A 17,536-nucleotide genomic window follows, 5' to 3' on the forward strand; every position below is an offset into this window, starting at 1 on the left:
GAATTCTTCTTCTTCTTCTTTTTTTTTTTTTGTGGGGCAGTGAGAGTTAAGTGACCTGCTCAGGGTCACACAGCCAATACGTGTCAAGTGTCTGAGGGCAGATTTGAACTCAGGTCCTCCTGAATCCAGGGCTGGTGCTTTATCCACTGTGCCACCTAGCTGCCCCTAGCATCACCAACATTTGCTCGTTCCTCCCCCAGATACACACACATATGCACACACATTTTTAAAAGCACTCCCTTGCAACATATAATCCTAGCCAAGCAAAATAAATCCATGCATTGAAAATATCTGGAAATGTCTTTCTCGTTTGGCACCTCTAATCTATCCCCTCTGGGCCAGGGGCCAGGAAGCATGCTTCATCACCGTCCTCTGGAACCCAGGATGGTCCCTGTGTGTTCATAGGTCTTAAGTCCCTGAGCACTTCCACCCACACCACTTTCCGCCCAGAAAAGGAAGTTAGGAAGGGTAGTTTGGAGTAATAATGGGAAAGAACTCAGAAGGAAGGGAGGTTAGGCCTCTGAGTAGGGAGGGAGTACCAAGGATAGCACAGTCAGTGTTCCTTATTCGGACTGTGACTCAACTCCAGGAATGCCAAGGGGTGGGGGCAGGGGGGTGGAAGGAAGGGACAGGGAGGTTAGATACCAGAACTGGGCTGTAAGCCTGTTGGCACGAAGAGCAGTGAAGACTTCACAGGCAAAAGGGGAGTCTAACTGGACCCTGGAATGCCCTATTTCTAATACCTCCCCCGACTCAGGGCGAGGACAGGAAAACTAATTGTCACCTTCCCCAAGACCTATTAGAGAGACCCCAAGGCTCTCAAAGCACTGAAGCCCAAATCCCTGCTAAAAGGATCCTTCTGCTCTCTTCTAGAACACTTCATTACCTTCTATTTGCCTATAGTAAGGTTCCTCAACACCTAACCAGTACTTCCTGGTCTTCCTTCCGGTTCCCTCCTCCAGTACTTTTCTCTAGGCCAAGCCTGGACCCCACCCCCAGGCAAATGCCTCCCAGTCTTCCCAATCTAAATTTTCTTCTTACTCGGTCTCCACATTCACACCCCCAAATTGACATCTCCCCTCTAGGGGTTGAGTGTGGTTGCTAACCAAAGAAAGGAAAGTTGTATGCTGGGTGGGTAGACCCCTGCATAGGCTCTCATCTGCTCCTACCTGCAATAATTACTACCTCTCATTTCCCAGAGTCTCTGATTGTGAATTGATTTGCTCTTGTATCTATCATCTTTTAATTTTCCTAGAAGAAAATGCTAGGGAAAGTCTGTGGAGGCAGGTGTCTTGGGTCCCAGAGATAATCTGGATGTTTCTTCTCCTCCCCCCCCCCCAAAAGCACCTGTATGCTCTCCCCTGTCTCCAAGACTGGCAAGGATCCACAGGGTTGCTGGCCCAGGCAGGCCTGGGGCAGCTGGGCTAGGAGGAAGCTCTCCCTCCCATTGGTCTGACTCCTGGCCAAAGAGAAACTGATCCTCTGGTGGGGGCAGGGTGCCAGAGAGCTGGGGCCCAGAATAGTCTCCACCACAGCTTTAGTCAGCACGACACTGGCCGGATGCAGTTTGAGCAGGAACACACCCTGGATTGGGTACAGGGGCCCCTGGGAGGGAATAGAGGGAGTCCGAAGGGACAAAGGGAGGGGTACAGCTGCAATCCCTCAGGCTCAGGGAAGCTGAAGCTTGGGCTACCATCCTCTCCTACCCCTTCACCTTGCCTTCTTCTCACTGACCTTCTCTTGAAACAACCATGTGGGACATGGTGGAACAATCAGGTGGGTAGGAGCTGCTTGGCCCCACAGTCACGTCCCACGTCTCACGTCTCTTCCCTACTCTTCCCTTGCGGGAAATCCCTCTATCCCATTACCTCATCCCTATATCCCAGCGCGTCTTTCCTCCTCTTTCCTCTCCATTTCACTGTCTCCTCTTCTCCTCCTTTGTTCCATTTTTTTCCCTCCTCTTCTTCCTTCTCTTTCTTCTATCTTGTCTCCACCGATCTCCTCTCCCTGCCACTGGTTCCCTTTCTCTCCTACCCAAGTTCTATTTCCCCATACAGAAGTGAACTACTCAGGGGATAGCTCTTCAAGACCACTGCCTTGCATGAATACCAGCCCAGAGAAAAGCTATGAAGACCAGGGTACCAAGGCCTCCAGGTGGACAAGGCAAGAGGCTGTGGAAGAGGAAGACCCCCCATTCCTGGAGGAAGGAGAGAGTCCACAGGGTGAGGAATGGGCCCATTGTGGAGGGGGGGTGGGGAATAACTGGAACTTAGATGCCTCAGATTTCCTATAGCTTCCAGGACTAGGACCTGGCCATGATCTCAATGTTTTAGTTTCATCTTCTAGGAGAGAAACTTGGTTCAGTGGAAACCTCATTGGACTAGAAGTCAAAAGCCCTGAGTTTTAGTCTTAGTTCTTCTGCAAGCTCACTGCATGACTTTAGGCAAACCTCTTCTATCTCCAAACCTTGATTTACTCAGCACCTTAGCGACCTTAGTTTTTCTCATCTGTAAAATGGGAGTTAATAATGCCCAATGCTTCATGGGATTGCTATGGGGGAAAAATAAGAATGCTATTGGTGAAGTAGAAAGCACTGGATGAAAGTAAGATATTATCATCATCGGGGGCGGCTCGGTGGTGCAGTGGATAAAACACCGGCCCTGGATTCAGGAGGACCTGAGTTCAAATCTGGCCTCAGACCCTTGGACACTTACTAGCTGTGTGACCCTGGGCAAGTCACTTAAACCCCCATTGCCCTGCAAAAAAAAGAAAAAGATATTATCATTCATCATCTTTCCTGCAGGTGTCCTGGCAAGGCCTGAGTCTGTGTCTACCTCCTCAGAAGATGTATCCCAGAGCCAAGCTGCCACATTTCCAGCATCCAATTCCATTAGCTGGGGGCTAGGAACGCCATCGACCTTGGACTCCGCAACCTGTGTCCAGGGCATTGCATCTATCCCCTCGGGGGCCATATCTCTGGAGCCAGAGACTTTATCAGTGAGGCAGAGAAAGGGGAAATTCCAGAGAGAGTGCCCCGAAGTCCATCACCCCAGGTGCTCCTGCCCAAACTGGGCTGGGATGGAGAACTGCTTCGCCCAGGAGCCCAGATCTACATGCACTTCATGCAGGAGCATAGCTGCTATGATGCCATGGCTACCAGCTCAAAGCTGGTTCATCTTTGATACCATGTTGGAGGTGAGGGCCTCCCTGGGCCTCCTGAAGCCCCAAATCTTACACTCAAAGGTCTTCCTAGATGTCCCTGGAACCCCTGGAACCCCAAATCCATACTCAAACAGAGGCATTTCTTTTTTTTTCTTTTTTTTTTTTAGTGAGGCAATTGGGGTTAAGTGACTTGCCCAGGGTCACACAGCTAGTAAGTGTCAAGTGTCTGAGGTCAGATTTGAACTCAGGTCCTCCTGACTCCAGGGCCAGTGTTCTATCCACTGGGCCACTAGCTGCCCCCAGAGGCATTTCTTGATATCCAGGCCCCCCAAGTGCTTCAAAAACCCTCCCACCTCCGTGCTCCCTGCATAGCCTCACCAAATTCCCTTGGTTCCTCCCTTCTGGCCCTCTCCCTTCCCCTTTTCTACTATGACCTTCTAAACTCTCCTTGACCCTTACCCCCACCTCCTCCTTCCCTCCTCCACAATACATACCTGCCTCAAGTTCCCCAGCAACTATCAGGACAGATGGATAAACTGAGGTAGAGATGAAGGTTGGCTATATGAGTAGTTGTAAAGATACAGGGAGGACCTCGCAAAAAAGTATTGCATTCCACAATTGCTATACACAAGGCACTGGGGAGACAAAAATGAGAGAAAACACAGGTCCTGCTCCCAAGCAGCTTAGGATCTAATGGGGACAAGGACAAGTGACCACCCAAATAGCTATGGTAGAGAAGAATGAGACCAACACTAAGGGAAGTTGTAAGCTGTGCTAGATGGATGTGAGTAGGGGTGACCTGGGGACTGAGGTCAGGGAAGACTTCATGGAGGAGGTCTCATAGGAACAATGAGACATCAAGAGATGGAGATGGGGGCAGCTAGGTGGTGAGTTCAAATTTGGCCTCAGACACTTGACATTTACTAGCTGTGTGACCCTGGGCAAGTTTCTTAACCCCCATTGCCCCACAAAACAAACAAACAAACAAACAAAAGAATGGGGAAAAGAGTCATCCAGTTTGCCAAGGACAGAGATTCTACAAAAGAGAATGGGGTGACCCTGGGCAAGTCACAACCCCAATTGCCTCACTAAAAAAAAAAAGAGAATGGGGTGATAAGGCAGTTAGGTTGGGGCAATGTGGTTGAAGCCTTTGAATGAATTCCAATGTTCTTGACCTGGTAGATGGAGCAATAGTCTAAATGCAGAGTTCAAGATGGCAGGATCTGACTGAGAGATGGTATCATTTTCTCCTCTTTCTTCCCAGATCAAGAAGGCCTTCTTTGCTCTTGTGGCTAATGGGGTCCGGGCAGCACCTTTGTGGGACAACCAGAAGCAAAGTTTTGTGGGTGAGCGAAAGACTGAATGGGAAGGGAAAGTTGTCTTGGAAAGATGTATAGGGGAGCAGCTACAGGTGGGGAGACATCTGGGACATTCAGGGAATTTCTTTGGTGCAGCTCTGAGGCCCAAGTCTTGACTGTGTTACTTAACTACTTGGGTAATATTGACAAGTTACTTCTCTCTGAGCCTCAGTTTCCTCATTTGCAAAATGAAGGGGTTGGAATGAGTCATCCCCAAGGTCCAAGGACCTTCCAACTCTAAATTCTAAAATACTACGATGGTATACATAGAACACAAACCACGGTTAGATAACAGCTCAGCAACTTACCTCTCCAACCCTGGGCTGCACTGAGGGTAAACCCCCGACCATTCAGTTCTCCTGCCAGGCTGCGAAGGAAAAGAAAGAGAAGAAAAAAGAAAAAGAAGAGAAGAGAAGGGGAAGATAGAAAGAGAAAAGGAAAAGAGAGGAGAACTCAGGATAGGAAGTGGTGTCAGGACAATAAGTACCGGTCTCGGATTTGCCACCTTTGGGACATCGAACATTCATTTATTCTTTCATCAAATATGCATTAAGAACTGGACTAGGCACTGGGTTAGGAGAAAAGGAAACACCAAAAATAACCAAGATAGCACCCCTGCCCACAGCTGCACCAGGACTGGGGCTGGTCCCGAGGCTGACCATATCTCTCCCCCACTTCCTCAGGCATGCTGACGATCACAGACTTTATCCTGGTACTCCACCGTTACTACAGGTCACCCTTGGTGAGTCATAAACAGATTGAAGGAAGATGGGAGGGGAAAGCTGGGGGAGGGGGAATAGAGAGCCTGACCCCAAGACTAATCAGAAGACACTATCTCTCTGTCTCTAGGTTCAAATCTATGAAATTGAGGAGCACACAATCCAAACCTGGAGGGGTAAGCTGAGAACTGGGAGACCTAAGGGGTGCATGTGACCAAGGGAGCTCTGCTTAGGAATGAAGTACAGGAAGGGGAATGGGGAAATCTGGGAAATAGGGGAGGGAAGAGGTCTGTAGGAGTCCCCAGAGAGGAGAGTCCAGCTCTCGGAACTTGATTCTCCCCCTCCTGCAGAGATCTACCTTCAAGGTTCTTTCAAGCCACTGGTTTCCATCTCACCCAATGACAGGTAGGTCCCCCTCCCCCACCTAGTCTTACAATATCCTTCTGTGTCTCAGGCCCTTCCTTAAAACCCACTTGATTCTAGGCTCATCTCCTAGATCTTAGAAGCAAAGAATTCAAATGGCTGTGACCCTCAATCTCTGTAAGGGGTGTGTATGTGTTTGGGGGGAGTGGGGGGGGGGGGGGTTCTTGCTGTCTTGGGAAGGAGGGAAAAAATTTGGAGCTCAAAATCTTTCAAAAAATGAATGTTGAAAATCTTTAATCTCAGTCACTTGCTAGCTGTGTGACCCTGGGCAAGTCACTTAACCCCAATTGCCTCACCTCCCCTCCCCCCAAAAAAACCTGATTGCTTACTGCCTCAGGGAGGGAAGAGGGGAGGAAGAGAAGGAGGGATAAAAATTGAAAGGCAAAACTATAAATAAAATGTTTATTATTTTTAAAAAAAAAAGAAAATCTTTAAACATACTATCCCCCTCCAAAGAAAGAACAATATTGGGGCAGCTAGGTGGCCAGTGGATAAAGCACCAGCCCTGGATTCAGGAGTACCTGAGTTCAAATCTGGCCTCAGACACTTGACACTTACTAGCTGTGTGACTCTGGGCAAGTCACTTAACCCCCACTGCCCCGCAAAAAAAAAAAAAAAAGAACAAATATTGATGGAACATAGACTGAAGCATGCTATTTTTCACTTTCTTTCATTTTTTTCTCTTTTAATCAAATTTTCTTGTACAAAATGACAACTATGGTAATGTTGTACATAATCGTACATGTATAACCCATATCTGACTGCTTACTGCCTCAGGGAGGGGAGGAGGAGGGAGGGAAGGAAGGATAAAAATTGAAACTCAAAACTATAAATAAAAATGTTTATTACTTTTTAAATTTAATTTTTAAAAAAGAAAAGAAAGACAATCTTCTTTACATGTACTTAGAAAAAAATTAAACACTATTAAATACTTTTAAAATTTAAATTAAAAAAAACCTTAAAAAACCTCCCCTGCTTGCTTCAGCTGGGGTAGAGGCAAGGGAAGAAATATATTCAGAAATCAAGGTACCAGTAATTTTTTAATGATTAAATTTTAATAAGCCAATATTTGTTCAAGTTTTGCCCAGAGGGCCCAGCTCTGAGATAAACCCCCCTTTCTCCCTACTTCCAATCTTCCATCTTACTGGCCACACCTCTCCAGCCTGTTCGAGGCTGTTATTCTCATGATCAAGAACCGGATTCACCGCCTGCCTGTTCTGGATCCTGCCTCTGGCAATGTGCTTCACATCCTAACACACAAGAGGCTGCTCAAGTTCCTGCATATCTTTGTAAGACCCTGCCCAGACCTGGACAAGGACAGAGAGCTTCTGGAAGGAGATGGGGGGGGGGGCGGCAGGAAGGGAAGGGGGGAAGGAGGGGACCGGGAAGGGAAGGGGGGAGGTTCTAACCCCACCAGAGCATTATGGGGCATATTTCCCAGTTTGGGATCCTAGGGCCCCCACTCCTACCCTGACCTCCAATTACACAGATTTGCATTCTGCCCAATATTTCCAAGACTTCTCTTAGTATAGCATCCCTGATTGAGACCTTGGGAGGGAAGGTCAAGGGGCAGAGAGGCTTTGGGCCTTCTGTGGCATCTGGGCTAGAGTTCTTGGGGAGAGTTCTGGCCTCCTTCCTGATCTTTGCCCTTTTCTCCCCTTCCTAACCCCTAACCCACTCCTACACCCAGGGTGCACTGCTGCCCAGGCCACAGTTTCTTTCCCGCTCTATCCAAGATTTGGGCATCGGCACATTCCGAGACTTGGCTGTGGTGCTAGACAACAGCCCCTATCCTGTCTGCGCTGGACATTTTTTGTAGACCGCCGAGTGTCTGCACTACCTGTGGTCAATGATGTCCGGTATCTTCTGCCAAGGGGAGAGGGTAGTACTCAGAAGGAGGCTCTGAAAAAAGATTTGTGGGGAGGGTGGGCAGATTTTTAGTTTTGGCCTTCGTGATGCAGTCAGAGGGTCATTGTAAAATCAGTTTAGAGGGGCAGCTAGGTGGCACAGTGGATAGAGCACTGGCCCTGGATTCAGGAGGATCTGAGTTCAAATCTGCCCTCAGACACTTGACACTTAATAGCTGTGTGACCCTGGGCAAGTCATTTAACACCAATTGCCTTACCAAAAAAAAAAAATCAATTTAGAACTGGGTTTTTCACGCATGGCGCATGCGCGTATACATATGTGTATGTGGGTGTGTCATGTTGTCTGTGTGATGGACTCCTCTGGAAATCTAGTAAGCCCATTTCTCAGAATCATGTTTTTACTATTTGGGGGAGGGGTGGGGCAATGAGGGTTAATGCGACTTGCCCAGGGTACACACAGCTAGTAAGTGACAAGTGTCTGAGGCCAGATTTGAACTCAGGTCCTCCTGACTCCAGGGCTGGTGCTTTATCCACTGCGCCACCTAGCTGCCCCCAGAATCATGTTTTTAAATTCATAAAATAAAATACATTGGATTATAATGGAAACCAATTATATAAAATATACTCATTAAAATACCTGCACACATGCATACATACATTTAAAGTTCATGGGCCCTAGGTTAAGAATTCCCCAGTCCAGGCATCATAATATAGCGAGAATCAAGAGACCGGCATTCAAGTTCATGTGACTTTCATCAGCACAAAAACTCTGTGCCTCAGGTTATCCCATTGGTAAAACAGGGGAATAATAGCTCTCTTACAGTAATAGGTGAGGTTTGGGCATCTGTTGTGATGAGCAGAAAGAGGCTCTGCTGCTAACTGCCTGTGTAACCTTAGGTTCTTCAGCCTCTAAAGACTCATCCCTAAGACTGAAGATCCAATGTAGACGATCTCTAAGTTTTCTTGCCATTTCAAAATTCTGCAAGTCTGCAAGGGGAAATGCTTTGTTAAGTTAAAAGCTCTCAACAAAAAAAATGGTTGTTGTTGTTCAGTCATGTCTAAGTCTTCATGACCCCTTGGTAGAGATTCTTGGTAGAGATCTTGGAGTGGTTTGCCATTTTCTTCTCCAGCTCACTTTACAGATGAGAAATTGAGGTAGACAGGGTTAAGTGACTTGCCTAGGGTCACAAAGCTAGGAATTGACTTGGGCCAGATTTAACTCAGGAAGATGAGTCCCTGACTCTAGGCTTAGGGCTCTATCTACCATACCACTAGGCTGCCCAAAGAAATAGTTGGTGCTAAGCTCTTATTCCAGGTACTCCTTGGAGTTCTGATCCTTCTTCTTTTTTCCTCCCTCCAATGCCAGGACAGGTTGTGGGCCTCTATTCCCGATTTGATGTCATAGTGAGTATCCTGCTAAAAGGAGCTGGGAATAGTGTGGAGAGGCTGAGGGTGGAAAATGGAGGTGTTTGTTGGTAAGGTGGAAGGGGGAGATCTGAGGATGGATATCTGCTAGGTGAAATCTCTAGAAGTTGGACCTTCCATGCAGCTGAAGAAATCCAGAGGGCTGGGAATATTGATAACCCCCCACCCCTTCTTGCTTTCTCTTCTTCTCTAGCACCTGGCTGCCCAGAAGACCTACAACCATCTGGACATGAGTGTTGGTGAAGCGCTACGGCAGCGATCCCTCTGTCCTGGAGGGCATCATTTCCTGCCAGCCTCATGAAAGCCTGGGTGATGTCATTGACCGAATCGCCCCACGAGCAGGTGACCTCCCTACAATGTCTTCTTCCCCACCCCACACCCCTATTCAAACAGAGCTTCAGCACCCTCAGGGAGACCCTGAGCTCTTAAAGCACCCCACTCTGACTTCAGGATCACTTTCAAGCATCCATCACATTGTCCCCACAACGTTCCCAATTCAATGTGCCTCACCATGGGTGTCTGTCAGATGCCCTATCCCTTCATTTTTCTCCATACCCATCTTGCTTTTGCCCATTTACAAGCTGAACTTCCTGGAGACACTGACTCTCCCTTCAGAGCTACAATCATGTGTCACGTAATTACATGGCTGTGATTGGGCCACAGCCATGTTCAGCTAATCTCAGCCCCATGTACCCACAGGTTCACCGGCTGGTGATGGTGGATGAATCGCAGCATTTGTTAGGTGTCATTTCCCTGTCTGACATCCTCCAAGCCCTGGTACTCAGCCCTGCTGGCATTGATGCACTTGGTGCCTGAGAATCCCAGTTGTCCTTGTGTCTTGTGTGTTGCTCCAAATTCCAACACACCCTGCCCCCAAACAGGATGGAAGGAGGGGGGGAGCTCCAGCCTTTCACTCTCTCACTCTCAGCCACATCCCCTCCTGCTCAGGTATGTTCTATCCTTCTCTCACCTCTCCTTTGCTCCTTGTTTATTTTATTTTTATTTTTTATTTTATTTTACTTTTTTTTTTTTTGCGGGGCAATGGGGTGTAAGTGACTTGCCCAGGGTCACACAGCTAGTAAGTGTCATGTGTCTGAGGCCGGATTTGAACTCAAGCACACCTGAATCCAGAGCCGGTGCTCTATCCACTGCGGCACCTAGCTGCCCCACTTATTTTACTTTTTTGCAATGAGGGTTAAGTGACTTGCTCAGGGTCACACCAGCTAGTAAGTGCCAAGTGTCTGAGGCTGGATTTGAACTTAAGACCTCCTGAATCCAGGGCTGGTGCTCTATCCACTGCACCACCTAGCTGCCCCACTCCTTGTTTATTTCATTTATTATTATTTTTTTTTGCAGGACAATTGGGGTTAAGTGATTTGCCCAGGGTCACACAGCTAGTAAGTGTCAAGTGTCTAAGGCCACATTTGAACTCAGGTCCTCTTGAAGCCAGGGCCGGTACTCTATCCACTGTGCTACCTAGCTGCCCCCCACTCCTTGTTTATTAATAACAATACTGGCTCACTCAGAATTCCCTGATCTCTTTCCTGGAGTTCAATGGGGAGAGGGACCAGCCCTGTTCTTGGACAAGTAGATCCATAAAAACCAGTGAATCTTACCACTCACTGCTCCGACAAGGTTGGCCTGGACTGGAAAGAGTATTTTATATAGGGATTTGAAGTTCCTCTCCCCATCCCTACCCCATATGACCACATTAAAATTGGTCTATGCTGGCTTCATGGAGATACCAGAAATAGAGGTAGCTGAAGAGTTAATATAATAGCAATTTAATTCAAGAAACATTTACTAAGTACCTACTATATGCTAAGCACTGGAGGTACAAAAAGAACCAAAAGGGGCAGCTAGGTGGCGCAGTGGATAGAGCACCAGCCCTGGAGTCAGGAGGACCTGAGTTCAAATTTGACTCAGACACTTGGCACTTACTAGCTGTGTGACCCTGGGCAAGTCACTTAAACCCCAACTGCCTCACTAAAAAAGAGAGAGAGAGAGAGAGAATAAATGGGAAACAAAAGAAGGAAGCACTGGAATTAGGAGGGGTTAGGGAAGGCTTCCTGTGAATGGTGCAGAGCCTCATGGTTTCGGGGCCCCTGGGAAGGTTCCCTTGTCCATACTTCCCATAACAAGTCTGACATCTGCTCCCTGAAATCCCTTTACCCACAAGACAAATCCTTCCTTTCAGACAATTAGAAATGAGGCTTACAATACAAATCCTCTTGGGAAAAGGAACGTGTGACTTAAATTCATTCTCAAGTGAATCTGAGTTACAATCAGACCTTTCCTGCCTGATGGCAGATTATAGGATCATAGATTTTGAGCTGGATGGGAGATTATCTCCTCCAACAGCCTCCTTTTAAGAATGAGACGAGTGAGACCTAAGAGGTATCACCCAAGGTCACAAAAGAATGGAAGAGCTGGGGTTCAAATTCAAGTCTTCTTACCCTACAGGCAATGGTCGGGTCTTGCCATGGAAGGGTTAAGCTGGGGAAAAGCCCACTGATTTGGGGTAGAGAACCCCAGGGGTGAGGGTAGCTAATGGCCAGAAGGCGGGAAAACTCTATCTACTTCACAGTTTTGCCTTTTTTTTCCTTCCTCACAGGTTCCACATCTTCATCCTCAGTTCCACTTCCCTAATACAAATGAGTTCCATTCCCATAAACCTTTGGGAAAGGCCGATGCTTCACAGAATGGTGGTCAGAATGAGAGCTCACTGACCTTCGGGCACTGGACATTGGAGGATATTCTTCATCACCTTCCTTCCATCTGCAAACAGTCCCCAGGGTGGGACTGGCTATGGGGTTTAAGAGCCTGTAGTGTTTGGGACATGAGACAGGGACCCAACTCCTTTGGTTTATGGGACTAGCTCTTAGTCCTTCACTGTCATTCCCTGGTGTCTTTTCCCACAATCTTTCCCATCCTGCCCTTAATTCTTCTCCTTCCACTTCAGCATTGCAGGAGTTGGGTATTGATTTGGAGCCACAATTGTGGAGTCTCAGACCTATATCAGTGGCTGTCCACCTAACATGGCTAGAGCACAGGGAAAGATCTAAAATGCTGATAACTGGGTCCAAGTCTCCCTTCGCCATCACTTGTGTTAGGAGTCTGGGCCAGTCTCTGCTCCATTCTGGTCCTGCTACTACTTCTCAGGAAAAAGAGAAGGGTCTGAGCTATTCCCATGCCCTCCCACTCTTAGGCTAAAGAGGACAGACTGGAAATCCTCTAGGCAAAGTCCAGGGAAGCCCCCAAGTCTTTTCTGTTGAGGCTGACTTTCCTGCAGTAGTCTGTCATGAGAACTGATTATTAGACATTGTTATTTTTGGATTGTATTTCCTTCCCTGAGCATCCTGGAAATCTAGAAATTCAGCCTCATGGACCTTTCTATGGGAGCCTTTATTTCCTCCTCTTGCGCCAAGGCCTCCTCACCCTCCTCATCCTCATTTCCTGGAACTCTGCTGGGTGCTTTCCCCTCTGCTCCAGCTCTCTTCTTCCTCTAAGTTCCACAAACAAATATAAATTGAGGGGAGAGGCTGGGTCAACCCATGTGGAGAAGTGACCTCCTCCACAAAGGTTAAAAATTTAAATTTAAAAAAAGGTATTTGATAAAAATCAAAATTTTTTTTAAAAAGTATTTGAGCTGCAAGTTTGGCACCTTTGATGTATACACACACAGAAGAAAGCAAGACCCTTTCTTGCCAGGTGCAGCCAAGTCCTCTAACCTCTGCATCCTTAGACCAGCTCTTTCTCCCTTGTATCAGTAGATTTAGAACTAGGAGTGACCTTAGACTTATAATCATTGATTTAGAGATGAGAGGTGGAGAGGATCTTTAAAGACATCTTATCCAACTCTCTCATTTTATGGTTGAGGAATCAAACATAGGCCATGGAAGTTACTGGAAATGACTTTCCCAGGCCACATGTGTATTAAGTAGAAGAGCTAAGAGTGCAAATTCCACTCATCTTACACCACCGTACTTTCTAAGCCTCCAGGGAAGGGATAAAAATGGCTATAGTAACACAAGGTTTACCAAGATCTTTCATCACAACAATCTTATAGGCCAGGTAGGCAGATGTTACCATCCTTGTTTTGGTAGAGAAGAAACTCACAGGGTTTTCTTGCTCCTCCATTCACAACCCTGACATCCAGGAATTTCTCATTCCTTTCCATTCTCAGTAGAGGGAGTAGGGACTATTCATCATCATGTTTTCTCATTGGAGATTGGGCATCTTCCTTCTCTCTCAATCTATTCTCCTCCTGCCCTACTTTGTTCCTCCTAATTCTCATAACTGGAACAAAAGCATTAAAGTCTTTTCTCTTTATGTGAAATTTACCTCTGTCTGTGTGTGTGTGTGTGTGTGTGTGTGTGTGTGTGTGTGTGTGTTTCTGGGTGTGTTTGCAGCAGGGGGAAAGGGGAGTTGTTCAGCGCAGAAAGGAAAAAAAGGAAGGCAGTACTTCTGTAAGAGGGGAAAAAAAAAACACCTAGAGTTGGAAGACAGGACACCTGAGTTCTTTTTAAAGATCTGCTACTAACTTGGTTTAAGACCTTCAATAAATTGTTTGACCACTCTGTCCCTTTGACTAATTACAATCTAAGAGATAGAAGGGGGCCTTCTAAATCATTGAATCAAGCCTTATTTTATCAACAATAAAGCCCAGAAAACTAAAAAGACTTGCCCAGGGCTCCACAGCAAGTCAATCACAGTAGCCAGGACTAAGCAAACCAAGGTCAAGGTCTTCTGATCTTATCTGCTTTTATTGCTTCTTCCCATTTAAATTAATTTGTAAATGGGGAAAACAATACCTATCTGCATTCCTTAAAGCATTATTACTATGAGGATTAATCCGTAAAAGTGTTTCCTATTTAGATTTCCCAAAGCTTAAAGTCTCAAAGGGCAAAGAAATAAGGAAACAGAAAAGTGAAGCCCTTTCAGGTGTCAATAATAATAAAAACTAACATTTATAGAACTATTCCTATATGCCAGACACTATGCTAAGCACTTTTAAGATTATCTCTCATTTGATCTTCATAACAAACCCTGGGAAATGGATGCTGTTCTCATTTTACAGATGAGGAAATTGAGACAGAGGTTAAGTGACTTGCCCAAGGTCACCCTATCTAGCAAGTGTCTGAAGTCATATTTGAACTCAGGTGTTCCTGATTCCAGGATTAATGCTCTATTCACTGCACAAGCTAGCTACAAATAAAGCATTCAGCACCTTGAAAGGACTAGGGTCAGAAAACACAATGAACTTGCCCCAGCAAAAACAACGCACTTACCTCAATACCTTTGTCTCCAGCCACCCATCTAGATAAAGGCTCCAATAATAACCTGGGAAATAGAACTGACTGGTCACCACAAGTAAGAGTAGGGTCCTTCACTGAGGGAATCCTGCTCTGAAGTAGGTAGAATTACTAAAAAAGAAAAATCCATGCTTCTTATACCTCCTGCATGGGAGGTAAAAAAAATCTCAGGGCTAAAGCCCAAAGAAAGTAAAAGAAAAAAAGGCATCTATCTTTCTTAGAATGAGGAACTCTGAAGAGCCCAACAGTATCCCATTTGAAAAGACAGCTGTAGGGGGCAGCTAGGTGGTGCAGTGGATAAAGCCTCAGCCCTGGATTCAGGAGGACCTGAGTTCAAATGCAGCCTCAGAACACTTACTAGCTATGTGACCCTGGGCAAGTCACTTAACCCCAATTGCCTCAGCAAGAGAAAGAGAGAGAGAGAAGAAAAGAAAGCTATAACACTTGAGCAGAAAGAGTACACTGCTAACCAGCCAAGACAGAAGCTAGAAGTGGCAAACTCAGGGATTCCAGCAGATAAGCCTGAAAATATATCCTGTCCTGGGAAGAGGCAGCTGAATCTGGTGAGGAGCCAGTTCAGCAGCTAAGCGATCTGCTTGACCCAGACAAGCATTGATATGCACATCCATGCCCTATGAGGAGTTAGCTGAGTCACCCATCCAAATGACATGTTGTACCCTTTGAGGAGACAGCAGAATAATCTGTCCATCACTGATCCTGTGCCTACCAGTGAACTTTGTAAGGATTCTCTATAGAAAGAAACAACATCAAGGCCCTGCAGTTCCAGTTATGAACTATCTTGGCCATATGTTCCTTTACATGACTGTCTCATTACCACTGTATTATAGGTTCATGCCCACTTTTTACCCCTCTATAGACTATGTATTTGTGAGAGAGTATCCCTAAGGTTTTGGGGGTATTACTTTGCAACTATGGTTTTGCAATGCCATGTGAAGTAAATGCCTTTTCTAAGAGATAATTAAGCCTATTGTCTGATTACTAATGAGAAGTACTCCATGGGGGGCTCACGAGCTACAATGTTAGAAGTAGTCACCCAAATTGTTGCCCCTTGAACTTGAGATAAGACACCTACCTCTCTGGGGAGTCAACCTTACAGTATTGGGGGATTGAATGCAAAGAGAATGTTACTAACCTAGGGTCCTTCCTAGCTCTAAAAGTGTATGTTTCTAAATAAAAGAAGCATTAAATGTTTTGCCAAACTGAAAACACTAAGTAACGTGTGACTGTCCCCTGAACCCAGACCTTATGACCATGCAAAGAGTGTCATTGAGGCAATTCCCTTTGCGGAAGTCTTATTATGGGTTCCTGTCTGCTAACCATATTGTGATCAGAAGTCCCTTTGATTGGCTACAGCTACATAGCCAGGTCTGGGGTGGGGGGCATTACACTGCCTCATCCTTCTTCCTTTCAGTTGACTCCCTCCAGCTAATGGTGTTTTTTTATTTGTTTGTTTGTTTTGCAAGGCAATGAGGGTTAAGTGACTTACCCAGGGTCACACAGCTAGTGTCAAGTGTCTGAGGCTGGATTTGAACTTGGGTCCTCCTAAATCCAAGGCCAGTGCTTTATCCACTGAGCCACCTAGCTGCCCCTAATGGTGTTTTGCTAAAAGAATAGACACAATGACATTAGGGGAGAGGCCTTGGGCCCTCCCTATCTAAGGTCAACATGTTGACACTAAATATAGTCCTTGTTTCTTTGCCTTGGTTCCTTCATTTCAGGCAAAGAAGATTTATTTGAAAGTTACAACTGAGTTTCTTGACAGGTCAGGAGAGTGAGCCACCTGAGGTTCATGAATCCAGGGATAAAGTCCATCCTGGGTTTGGAGATCAGAAATGCTTTGGGCCTGAGGAAAAATCTTAGGATATCCAGAGCACAGCCCACTGGTAGCTGAGATGAATATTCATCCAGAAGTGATGCTGACTTTGAATGTGAGATCAGTAGGAATGGCATTGTCTGAACCCACTCTCTTCAGAGACTGAAACTGTATAAGGAAGAGCGGGGTCCCTCTGATGTTGGGGTAGGGGTGAAATGATTGTACTTCTGATCTTGACATATCTTTGAAGTAAATATCCCATAGCAAAAGCTGATTGATCCTAATTTGTTACTCAAACTGGGCTTTGTCATTGGTTGTTATAGTGGAAAGAACTTACATGAAATGTCTTATTTAAGCTCATAGCAGTAGAGATAACCCAGCCCCTTAAGGGTACCCCTAGAACCCTGAAGAAGAGATATAACTGGTTTTACTCTGGGAAGGTGAGTTCAAAAAGTAAATGCTACATCTAAGATGTAAATACTAATGTAAGGAGGTGGCTAGGTGGCGCAGTGGATCGAGCACCAGCCCTGGAGTCAGGAGGACCTGAATTCAAATGTGGCCTCAGACACTTGACACTTACTAGCTGTGTGACCCTGGGCAAGTCACTTAATCCCAACTGCCTCACCAAAAACAAAACAAAACAAAACAAAATGCTAATGTAAGATATTGTTATTATCATCACTAGGCTTATGGAGTGTAGGAGGGAGAAAGCAGAAGGGGGAGAAGGATTGGGACATGTTATAAGCAGAGAGAGTCCAGCATCACTGAAGGTAAATTTATTAGTTGTGTTTCCATGGACCAAAGATATCAAAGAAGAGAGATATAAGCAGGCACCAGCACAGGTAGTAGAACCTGAGTTTGGTGTTCCAGATCTTCAGGAGGTACCCTGAGCTCATCCTGTGTCTTTTGAGTAAGAAAGAGCCCATTTCAATTAGGATTGGCAAAGCACACTAAATACACAGCAGAAACTAAGGTCTAGACTTGGCCTCATGGCAGAGAAAGGAATTCGGCTAGTTAAGAGCAAGCGGGTTCTCCATGACTCAGGGGTGCCTCTTCCGGAAGCGAAGGCTCACCAGCTTGTCAGGCACCAAAACAATTCTTGACAAAGGATGAACTTTCTGCATTCCAGGAGCTAGAGATATCTCATATTGCTGGATCAGCTGAGGAACAAAGGAGGGGAGGGGGGAAAGTAATTAGCGACTTCGACCTACTTTCCTTTGCCTACTCCCCCTAGTGCCTTCCTGAGATTTAAACCATTGTAATCACTCTAGGGGATTCACCTCAGAGCTACCTCCCTGTGGCCACTTTCAATGTCCCTCTCAATTAAGTCCATTTTCCAGCCACCCTACTCTAAATCCCACCTACCTCTAGCCTCTAGCTCCCACATCATGAATAACCCCCAAATTCCCTTACTGACTTTTTTCTTTTTTGG

The 17,536-nt window shown here is 46.1% G+C and overlaps 2 protein-coding genes across 2 annotated transcripts in view; one reads left to right on the forward strand and one right to left on the reverse strand.

Moving 5' to 3' along the window:
- Positions 1 to 1,739: 1,739 nt before the first annotated feature.
- PRKAG3 (protein kinase AMP-activated non-catalytic subunit gamma 3) lies at positions 1,740 to 11,692 on the forward strand (the record flags this gene model as incomplete). The annotated part of the gene is given in 18 exon segments (XM_043993353.1): positions 1,740 to 1,776; positions 2,058 to 2,222; positions 2,804 to 3,003; positions 3,006 to 3,173; positions 3,175 to 3,195; positions 4,427 to 4,508; positions 5,204 to 5,262; positions 5,370 to 5,415; positions 5,590 to 5,644; positions 6,825 to 6,951; positions 7,353 to 7,442; positions 7,444 to 7,473; positions 7,475 to 7,515; positions 8,892 to 8,934; positions 9,149 to 9,223; positions 9,225 to 9,288; positions 9,647 to 9,903; positions 11,570 to 11,692. Coding segments are annotated over 17 exon segments (1,428 nt in total), but the record flags the coding sequence as incomplete, so codon positions are not given.
- Positions 11,693 to 16,865: 5,173 nt separating this feature from the next.
- The window catches only part of LOC122746553 (sterol 26-hydroxylase, mitochondrial), a 29,064-nt gene continuing 28,393 nt past the window's right edge, over positions 16,866 to 17,536 (reverse strand). Inside the window, exon 9 of the mRNA XM_043992247.1 lies at positions 16,866 to 17,264. Coding sequence (XP_043848182.1) covers positions 17,145 to 17,264 — 120 coding nt within the window. The 3' untranslated portion in view covers positions 16,866 to 17,144. The remainder of the gene's footprint in view (positions 17,265 to 17,536) is intronic.

This window comes from Dromiciops gliroides, chromosome 3, assembly GCF_019393635.1.
Source record: "Dromiciops gliroides isolate mDroGli1 chromosome 3, mDroGli1.pri, whole genome shotgun sequence".
In the NCBI taxonomy this organism is placed as follows: Eukaryota; Metazoa; Chordata; class Mammalia; order Microbiotheria; family Microbiotheriidae; genus Dromiciops; species Dromiciops gliroides.